Source organism: Ursus maritimus, unplaced genomic scaffold, assembly GCF_017311325.1.
Source record: "Ursus maritimus isolate PB19 unplaced genomic scaffold, ASM1731132v1 scaffold_14, whole genome shotgun sequence".
Classification (NCBI taxonomy): domain Eukaryota; kingdom Metazoa; phylum Chordata; class Mammalia; order Carnivora; family Ursidae; genus Ursus; species Ursus maritimus.
Window position 1 is genome coordinate 46,927,613 of NW_024423786.1, and position 10,430 is coordinate 46,938,042.

Sequence of the window (10,430 nt, forward strand, 5' to 3'; positions counted from 1 at the left end):
GGGTGCCGACTGCGAGTCCGCCCGCTCCCCCGTGCAGGTGGGCCGCCAGCCGCCAGCCGCCCCACGTGCACTCCGGGAGCTCCCGGTCTCAGTCTGGATCCCGTGAGCACACCAGGATTCCGGTGTTCCGGGAGATGCCTGGTGGCGCGCGTTCACGGCTCACCGGTCTCAGTCCGCTCTCTCGCCGGTGCCCTCTGTGAGTCCGCCCGCTCCCCCGTGCAGGTGGCTGCCGCTTCCCAGCGCCCAAACGCGCCGGCTCCCTCCCCCTTCCGTTTATCTTCCAATATATGTGCACAGTTTACAGCTCCCCTCTTCGTACCTCAATACTCAGCGCTGGAGATGTTCATTTGTAGAGATCCAGATGCATCATCCTGCGTCTCAGGCTGATTCCATGGTTATTTAGGCTGGTCTGGTACCTATCCAGCTCGACTCAGGGGACCTGCTGAAAAAGGGGTCCCCTACTCCTCCGCCATCTTAACTCCCCCTCCCACTTGAAGAATTTCTTACTAAACATATAAAATATATGAATTCTTAGGGAAAAAGCTGATTGAAAAAAACTAAATCAGATATGACATAGGGGAGACCCTAAAGGGGGCCATATCCATGCACAAAATATTAAAAGGAATTCCTCTACTGCAAAATAGAAAAAGTAACATTTCAAATCTATGAGTAATACAGTCTGTGTGAAAATCAGTCATGTTGTTTCCTTCTTTCCCAGAAGTCTCCTCCACCACATGGAACCAAGTAATGATACACAAATTCCAGAGTTTCTTCTTCTGGGATTATCAGAGGACCCAGAACTGCAGCCCCTCATATTCGGGCTTTTCCTCTCCATGTACCTGATCACTGTGTGTGGAAACCTGCTCATCATCCTGGTTGTTGCCTCTGATTCCCACCTCCACACCCCCATGTACTTCTTCCTGGCCAACCTGTCCTTTGCTGACATCTGTTTCACCTCCACCACCGTCCCCAAGATGCTGCTGAACATCCAGACTCAGAGCAAAGTCATAAGCTACGCAGGATGCCTCATGCAGATGTGCTTTTTAATAATCTTTTCAGTGTTGGACATCTACCTCCTGGCTGTGATGGCTTACGACAGGTTTGTGGCCATCTGTCACCCCCTGCACTACACGGTCATCATGAACCCCCGACTCTGTGGACTTCTGGTTCTGATGTCCTGGGTCATAAGTGTCTTGCATTCCTTCTTACAAACATCAATGGTGTTGCAGCTGTCCTTCTGTACAGAGATGGAAATCCCCCACTTTTTCTGTGAACTCAATCAGATGATCCAACTTGCCTGTTCTGACACCTTTCTTAATAACATGGTGATGTATTTTGCAGCTGTGCTGCTGGTTGGTTGTCCCCTGGCTGGGATCCTTTACTCTTATTCAAAGATAGTTTCGTCCATACTTGGGATCTCATCAGCTCAGGGCAAGTATAAAGCATTTTCCACCTGTGCATCTCACCTCTCAGTTGTCTCCTTATTTTTTTGTACCAGCCTAGGAGTGTACCTTAGCTCTGCTGCTACCCAGAGCCCCCACGCAAGTGCAGTGGCCTCGGTGATGTACACGGTGGTCACCCCCATGCTGAACCCCTTCATCTACAGCCTAAGGAGCAAAGACATATCAAGGGCTCTGAAAAGAATGGGGGTTAAGGAGAGCACTTGATGTAATGAGTTTTGGGTGTTATATGCAACTAATGAGCCATGAAATCTACCCCTGAAACTCATACTACACTGTATGTTAAATAACTTAAAATTAAATTTTAAAAAAAAACCTAATTATTGGGGTTCCAGTGATGTGAGGGCCAGTGGTCCTGGGGCTGAAGAAGTGCCCATGATTGCAGGGCTCACAGCCTCAGAGCCAGGAACTATCATTCTTCAGTTAGGCTGTGGAAATAGAATCTGCCCCTTCTACACACACTTTAGGGAATCACTTTGTCTGTATCTTAAATGGGAAAAGTTCTATTCTTAAAACTAATTTCATTTCAAATGACTTATACCATGCAATATAAATTTCCCTAGATTTCCCAAGAATACTCATGAGTTGTATTCTTCATATAGAAGAAGGTACACTTGGCCATGAAGCCCTTCACATAACTTTATTGTAGAGGAGAATACAAAACTCCAGTTTTCACCTAGAGTCTGTCAATCTTTTCCATCACTACCTTCACTCCATCTTCCTGAGAATGTCGATTCTAACCTTGTTCTGTTTAGGTCTCAAGCTCCTGACAGGGATGCTCAGGCTAGGAAAGCCCGGGCACCCCCTGCACCCTGTGCTTGTGGACATTCCCACAGATGCTTCCCTGATCAGAGCCTCTGCTGTGGCTGCACCAGCCCTTGGGTTCTTACTGTGACTGCAAGACAGGCCTCAGCAGCACCCATCAGAGAACCCTAATAAAACCAGGTTTATTCCTCACAGGTCCTGGAGGGCACAGGGGATCCCAAACGCCATTCTGGAAGGTCTCAGAGGTGGAGATATACATTGAGAGGGAGAGAGAATGAGCACCGATGAGGGATCTGCCTTTATCAGGGTCCATGGTCAGAATGGTCAAGGGTTTGTGGGTTCACACATTAGTGGAGAATGTTATATGAGTAGAATTCAGCTGGGGAAAGCAGGGTCACTCAGGTGTCAGTATGGAGGTTACCCAGGGCTTTCTGAGGACGTACTTCATGGCTGGGGTAGGCTGAGTGTGTATGTGGTAATTGTGTCCCGCACTGACAATGTATTTATTCACCATGGTTGTCTTTGAAATGGATGCCTCAGAAATCCAAAGCTTAATGTCAGGCACTTACTCTACAAACATGCTCCTGTATTTCCTAACCGGTCTCCTGCTTTTACTCTGTGATTCGGCCAGTGTCCAGGAAGCCTCCCACAGCCCCTGGCAAGCACTGATTTGCAAACATGTCTCTCCCAGTGGAGTCTACATGGAAAGACAAATTTGACTAAACAGATCAATCTGATATGACCTTAGTGTCAGGATGACCATAAATATGATGAAGCAAAATTTCAAAACACTCATTTTGTTACTACACAAGATATTTCTTTTTTCTTTTTCTTTTTTTTTTCCACCTGAGTTCATACTGTGCATCTACTTATTGGAGTGAGGAAAATGAGTGTCCACAACTGAGGGGGTTTATTCATTGAGGTGAAGGGTTGGTTAATTCATTGCATGTTTTATCACTGAATTATCTTCCTTTTTCTACTGAAAATTTACAATGCTACATGGTAATATGACTCTTTCTATTGTTCATGAAATAATTCCTAATATTTGTCACAAATGCTAAGGGATGGTGAAAGAACAGTATCAGCATCATCCATTTCCTGCCTCCTTCCTGCTCAGAAATCTCTTCTACCTGTGTTATCAGAGGACACTTCACAGGAGAACTGGATGTCCTGCTGGTCGTGTGGTTCAGGGTCACCAGTTCTTCTGCACAAGCATGCACGTCCTTCAAACTCTCCCAGTGACCCGGAAGGGAGCCACATATCGTCACTTGTTCATAAAGCCATCAGAAATAAACATGAATAACAGAACGATCATGACCACTGTCCTCATTTGTCAGATCCTGTGCCACAAATAAAAACAGCACATGTTCTAACTGCCTCAGGTCTGTTCACTCAGATGATTGTGTCAGTCAGCTCTCGCTGTGTAACAGGCTGTCCTTGTCAAATGGGATAGCGTACTGATGTGGAGTGGTCAAACACCAGGGTCAAGAAAGAATTCTTAAGACATTTATATGGTGCAAAAATGTGCTTTTATTATAGCACGGGGGCAAGACACATGGGCAGAAAGAGGTGCATCGGGATTGTGAAGAGTGGCTGATTCTATACTTTGGATTTTGTGGAGGTAGGGGGGTAAAGATAATGTAAGTTTCTAAGGAATTTCTGTATGACGAAAATTACGTTTGCAGGACCTTTCAAGTTGGACTATTGTCAAGATATGGTTGCTTTTAGTCTCTGATGAAACAGCACCATTAAGGCAGCCATGAGTTCCTGGAGGAGTGTCACACTCTGCATGTCTCAGGGATTTATCAGGAGCTGTAGGTTGTAAGGACATTGACTTTTATTTATTTTTTTATAATTTTTATTTTGTTATATTAGTCACCATACACTACATCCCCAGTTTTTGATGCAATGTTCCATGATTCAATATTTGCATATAACACCCAGTACACCATGCAATATGTACCCTCCTTAGCATTGACTTTTATTTTTTTTATAATAATATTTTTTGTTATGTTATGTTAGTCACCATAGAGTACATCCCTGGTTTCCGAGGTAAGTTCGATGATTCATTACTTGCGTATAACACCCAGTGCACCATGCAATACGTGCCCTCCTTACTACCCATCACCAGCCTATCCCATTCCCCCACCCCCCTCCCCTCTGAAGCCCTCAGTTTGTACATTTTTCTTGCCTTTGTTCTCCTCATCAATGATGTCTCTACAATCAAATGACATTGTATTCTGGGAAGCATTTCTGATCTCTGCTGGACTCCTCAGGGAGTGAATCTCTAAATTGTGTTTCTAAGGCTCACACATGGTATTGTAAGTGGCGTAGTGCTCTTCTGTCTCAGTCAATTCATGGTCTTATTACTACATTTCTATAGGCAGTGTATTCTTCTATTACAAATTAAATGAATTTATGTGAATTATTTTAATTTCATCCCACTGTTCATGCATCCATATAACACTTGCTTTCCTTCCTTGTTAGAAGAGCTCTCTCCCAAACCTCCAATGGAGAATCAGCCATCTGTGCTCTAGATCCTTCCCTTAGCCATGCACCATAGATACTTCCCCACCTAATTAAATCATTGGAGTATAATGACACACAATAAACTGCATGTTTAGAGTGTACAATTTGATGAATTAAAGGAGCCACATGAAAATGAAGAGTACGTAGTACAAGTTTCCATTTGTGTATAATTTAAGATTGTTATATAAACTTTACCTGTGTTGTTAAGTAAGTGTTAAAAATTTCAGATCCCTGAGCCTCTTTCCTTACTTCTGAAGGCAGTGTAGAATACTAAACATAACTTGATATGACTGTTGAAGAATAGAATTAAATAGGTGGAAATTAATTTTTTTACTCCAAAGAAAACACTCAAGTGGGTTGTGGAAAGAATGAATGGTTGAATCAAAATGAAATAAAAGGATGCAGAAATGTAGACACAAAATTGTAAATTATAACGGGTGACCTTAATTTTGATGAGTTCCTTTCCTATGCCACTGCCCCAAAGACCTTGTAGTCAGATCACACTCACATTTAAGCCAGAGGAATTTGCTGCACCAGCTGATGGGGCAGAATATCTTCAAGTAGATTTAGTTTTTTTCTACTTAATGTGGGTTCTTAAAATGCGTTTGCGCTTTTCCAAGGGAAGCTGATGAGTGAATTGAGAGGCTTAAACTGAGTTTCCTCGAATAATTTTACTATGCAAATGGGATTCCTCCTGGAGCTGTAAAATATGCCCACACTATTTGAGCTCTTACAGTTCTGGAGTCAGAAGTTTGGAAGGAGTCTCATCAGGCTAATAGCAAGATGCCTGTAGGGCTGAGTTCCTTCTAGAGGCTCAAGGAAGAATCTGCTTTCCAATTCCAGTCTCTCTTGCTGGCTGCCTGATTCCTAGGCTCCTGGCTGTTCCTCCACCTTCAGACCCAGCAAGGTAGCATTTTCAAAGTCTCTCTGACACCAACTCTTTTGCCTCCCTCGTCAACATTTGGAGGACTGTGTGATTGATTACCTTCATTCCACCTGGACAATCATAGCTAATCTTTTTATCTAAATGGAAGCTGATTAGCAACCCTATTCAGTCTGCTACCTTAACCCTTCTTTGCTATAACAAATAACATGTTAAAGGCACCAAGTATTAGAATGTGGACATATTTGGGAAGGCCTTCTTCAACTTACTACTACAAAGTCTTTTTCATAAGTGTATTATTTTAGTTACTTATGAAATCAAGAAACACAGACTTTACACAGCCTCAAGAATGAGTGAGTTCACTATTTCTTCAAAATTTCGTGCAATGACAATATATGGTGCAGAAGATTTAAGACTCCCTACACCATCTCTAACACAAGATCACATTCTTGCTAATCAAAGAGTGGTCCACAAACCCAGACCCGCACATCACCATCACCCAAGAGCTTGCTAGAATTGCAAAATCTCTGGGCCACCCAGGACCTGTGATCAAATTCTACATTTGTAGTGGGATCCGTGTGGATTCACAGGCACATTGAAGTTGAAGAGACACTGGCCTAGGTGCTTTCCTTTGGGTTGTAGGTGTTCGGCAACATTCCCTCAACATTGCCAGACATCCCCAGGGGCAAATTCGTTTCTGGTTGAGAACCACTGCCCCAGAGCTTGAAAACTAGAAGCATCCTGACAGAATGACACAGAATGATCACTAGACATGCCAAAGAACTTTTCTACAATATATAACGGAGTTCGTAAATGTACATACTTAGGGATAAGATGTTTATAAATATTGAATCAATCAGTCCCTAAGAGATGCAAGCACACATTATATACATAAAAAGATCTAAATATATCTGTTATTCACAATAGTTAAATCATGGAAGGAGCCGAGATGCCCTTCAACAGATGACTGGATTAAGAAGTTGTGGTCCATATATACAATGGAATATTACTCAGCCACCAGAAAGAATGAATTCTCAACGTTTGCTGCAACATGGACAGCACTGGAGGAGATAATGCTAAGTGAAATAAGTCAAGCAGAGAAAGACAATTATCATATGGTTTCACTCATCTATGGAACATAAGAAGTAGGAAGATCGGTAGGGGAAGAAAGGGGTAAAGAAAGGGGGGGTAATCAGAAGGGGGAATGAAGCATGAGAGACTATGGACTCTGAGAAACAAACTGAGGGCTTCAGAGGGGAGGGGGTGGGGGAATGGGATAGGCTGGTGATGGGTATTAAGGAGGGCACATATTGCATGGTGCACTGGGTGTTATACGCAACTAATGAATCATGGAACTATACATCAAAAGCCAGGGTTGTACTGTATGGTGACTAACATAATATAATAAAAAATATTATTATAAAAAAATAAAATAATAAATAAATAAATAAATACGTACATACATCTGTTATAACTATCAACCATTTTATAAAAAGGGACTAAAGACAGCTTGTAACTCATGATGAAGTAAGAAATCCCTAATTGTAATGGCAAACATGTCTGAAAGCCAATGTGTTTAGTGGCCAAGGCTTATTATCAGGAGAACTCCCTTCTCTGCCTTATTGAAGAGAAAAATAGACCCTGTCTGGAGACAGCAGGGCTGGGTCCCCACCACATGTCAATGATCTGAAGATTAAGAGACTTAATCCAGGGAGGTTCCCAGGACATAGACTTGAAGAAACCTGTAAGTCGGAGCCGAGGTAAGGTGCTAGGAGATTCACACATCAGGAAGGGAGCAAGGTCTTAGAAAAAGAGTAAAAGAAACAAACAAACAGAAGAACTGGATTCACTTGACCTCTAACCTAGTCTTGTGGGAACCAAGACTCACTAGGGAAACATCCTTTCTGCCCAGAGGACTTTTCCACTTGGGAATCATGTGCATAGAAGCTGGAGCCACAAGAGGAAAATGTGCTAATAAGCAGACACAGGAACTCTAAATACCTCCTAGACCCCAGTCCATCAGCCTGTGCAACCTTGGACGGGAAGGGCTATGCTTCTTGTCTGTTTGTTCCAAGTCCTAATTCTTGCTGGGGGCCGATGCTTCACTCCTTCCTACTGTCTCGGTTGAAGTCAGAGTTTTAGTCTCTGTCATCTGCTGTCCAGGGAGGAATTCAGACTTCCACAAGGACACCTTCCTGTCACACACCCAGCCAGGTGAGTCCAACACCCCAGTGGAGCATGGATGACAGGGTCAGAGAGAATGGAAGCCAAGAACATTGACCCATCACCACCCGAGAGCCAATTCAACTTAGCCCAGAGCAAGTGATCACTGTGTTTCTTTGCTTGATGAAGTAATTAATGTATCATTATTGTAATATAAACTTCACAAAGTGACTGCTACTCACACTTTTGAAGGTCTTTCATATTTTTCATTATTAAATTGCTATTATAGCAATGCTAGAAAAAGTATGTTGAGATTGTTAAATTCAATGCGTGGTTCTAACAGGATGTGATTTTGTGCCCTGAAAGTCAGTGATCACTGTCGGGAACCAGCTTTGTCTGTCACACTGGAGAGGGGTGTGTGGAGGACAGGAACCTCTAAACACCTACAATCCACAGGACACCCACACCCCAGGGCAGGCTCGGCCCAGAATGTCCATGATGCAGAGACAGAGAAACCCTAGGGTAAAGATCATCAGTATTTGGGTCACAGCTTCCTTAAGGTTATGCCTTCAATCTTGCAACACTTACTTTTCTGCCAGCAAATTCAGAGTAACCCCTTGGCTAACAATTTAAAAGTTAAAGGGGATCCCTCCTACACTGTTGTTGGGAATGCAAGTTGGTGCAGCCACTCTGGAAAACAGTGTGGAGGTCCCTTAAAAAGTTAAAAATTGAGCTCCCTTATGATCCAGCCATTGCACTACTGGGTATCTACCCCAAAGATACAGATGTAGTGAAGAGAAGGGCCATATGCACCCCAGTGTTCATAGCAGCATTGTCCACAATAGCTAAATCGTGGAAGGAGCTGAGATGCCCTGCAACAGATGACTGGATTAAGAAGATGTGGTCCATGTATACAATGAAATATTACTCAGCTATCAAAAAGAATGACTTCTCAACATTTGCTGCAACATGGACGGCACTGGAGGAGATAATGCTAAGTGAAATAAGTCAAGCAGAGAAAGACAATTATCATATGGTTTCTCTCATCTATGGAACATAAGAACTAGGAAGATCGGGTAGGAGAAGAAAGGGATAAGAGGGGGTAATCAGAAGGGGAATGAAACATGAGAGACTAGGACTCGAGAAACAAACCTGAGGGATTCAGAGGGGAGGGGTGGGGGAATGGGATAGGCTGGTGATGTGTAGTAAGGGAGGGCTTGCAGTGCACTGGGTGTAGACGACACAATGAATCATGGAACTTTACATCAAAAACCAGGGATGTACTGTATGGTGACTAACATAATACAATAAAAAATATTATTATTAAATAAATAAATAAATAAATAAATAAATAAATAAACGTTCCAAATTCAAACAATGGAACAGCTCTGAAAGTTTGTTTCCCAGGTTGCTGGGTGAAAGAGATGTTTCTTGTTGTCTTCTTAAACTATCCCTCAGTTTTAGCCAACTTTTATATTTAATGACCATTCTGATTGGCCTTTATTATTTGCCCATAAACTATTTTCTCTCTCTCTCTCTTTTATTTTTAAAACATTATCAGCATTTCAAGTGATTTCCTCAGATCCTTTTTCTCAATTGACTTTTGGAACATATTTTGACCATAAAAATTTTTCATTTTATGTGAATATGTCTACCTTCTTACTTCTGAGTTTCTTGCTTTCTTTTTTCTTTTTAATTTTTTCAAGATTTTATTTATTTATTTGACAGAGAGAGAGTGCAAGCAGGGGGAGCTTCAGGCAGAGGGAGAAGCAGGCTCCTGGCTGAGCAGAGAGCCCAACACAGGGCTCGATTCCAGGACCCTGAGATCATGACCTGAGCCAAAGGCAGATGCCCAACCAACTGAGCCACCCAGGCACCCCTACACATTTTATATTTTAACCTGGTTTTGTGATCCTTCATTCTTTTCATTCTTTAACTTTTCATATCCTAGGTCTTTTTATATTAAACACGTCTATTCCAATAGCTTGGTGGAAAAAAAAAAAAGAGTGAACAAAGAAGGCAAAGGCCCTGAACTTTTGTGTGTTTATTTGTTTAATACTAAGCTGCTTTATTTTTTAAGATCTTATTTATTTTTTTATTATGTTCAGTTAACCAACATATAGTACATCATTAGTTTTTGATGTAGTGTTCAACGATTCATTAGTTGCATATAACACCCAGTGCTCATCCCAACATGTGCCCTCCTTAATACTCATTACCCAGTTACCCCATTTCCCCAGCCCCCTCCTTTCTGTAACCCTCAGTTTGTTTCCTGGAGTCCAGAGTCTCTCATTGTTTGTCTCCCTCACTGATTTCTTCCCCTTCCCTCCCTTCCCCTATGGTCCTCCATGCTATTCCTTATGTTCCACATATGAGTGAAACACTATGATAATTGTTTTTCTCTGCTTATTTCACTTAGCAAATTCCCCTCCAGTTCCATCCGTGTCATTGCAAATGGTGGGTATTCATCCTTTCTGATGGCTGAGTAATATGCCATTGTATATATGGACCACATCTTCTTTATCCATTTGTCTGCTGAAGGACATCTTGGCTCCGTCCACAGTTTGGCTATTGTGGACATTGCTGCTATGAACATTGGGGTGCATGTGCCCCTTCTTCTCACTACATCT

General features: G+C 42.4%; 1 protein-coding gene across 1 annotated transcript; it reads left to right on the forward strand.

Moving 5' to 3' along the window:
• The first annotated feature begins 734 nt into the window (after window positions 1-734).
• LOC103682169 (olfactory receptor 7A17-like) lies at window positions 735-5,814 on the forward strand. Its single transcript, XM_008711757.2, has 2 exons — window positions 735-1,666; window positions 5,654-5,814. Exons 1-2 carry the CDS (start codon window positions 735-737, stop codon window positions 5,733-5,735), a joined length of 1,014 nt encoding a protein of 337 aa, XP_008709979.2. The 3' UTR covers window positions 5,736-5,814.
• The last annotated feature ends 4,616 nt before the right edge of the window (window positions 5,815-10,430 follow it).

Bases quoted from the DNA above. Each gene is read 5' to 3' on its own strand.
- LOC103682169 (XM_008711757.2), top strand. From the start codon at position 735: ATGGAACCAAGTAATGATACACAAATTCCAGAGTTTCTTCTTCTGGGA. The intron at 1,667-5,653 runs ATGTAATGAGTT...CCACCTTCAGAC, and splicing joins GGGGTTAAGGAGAGCACTTG to CCAGCAAGGTAGCATTTTCA.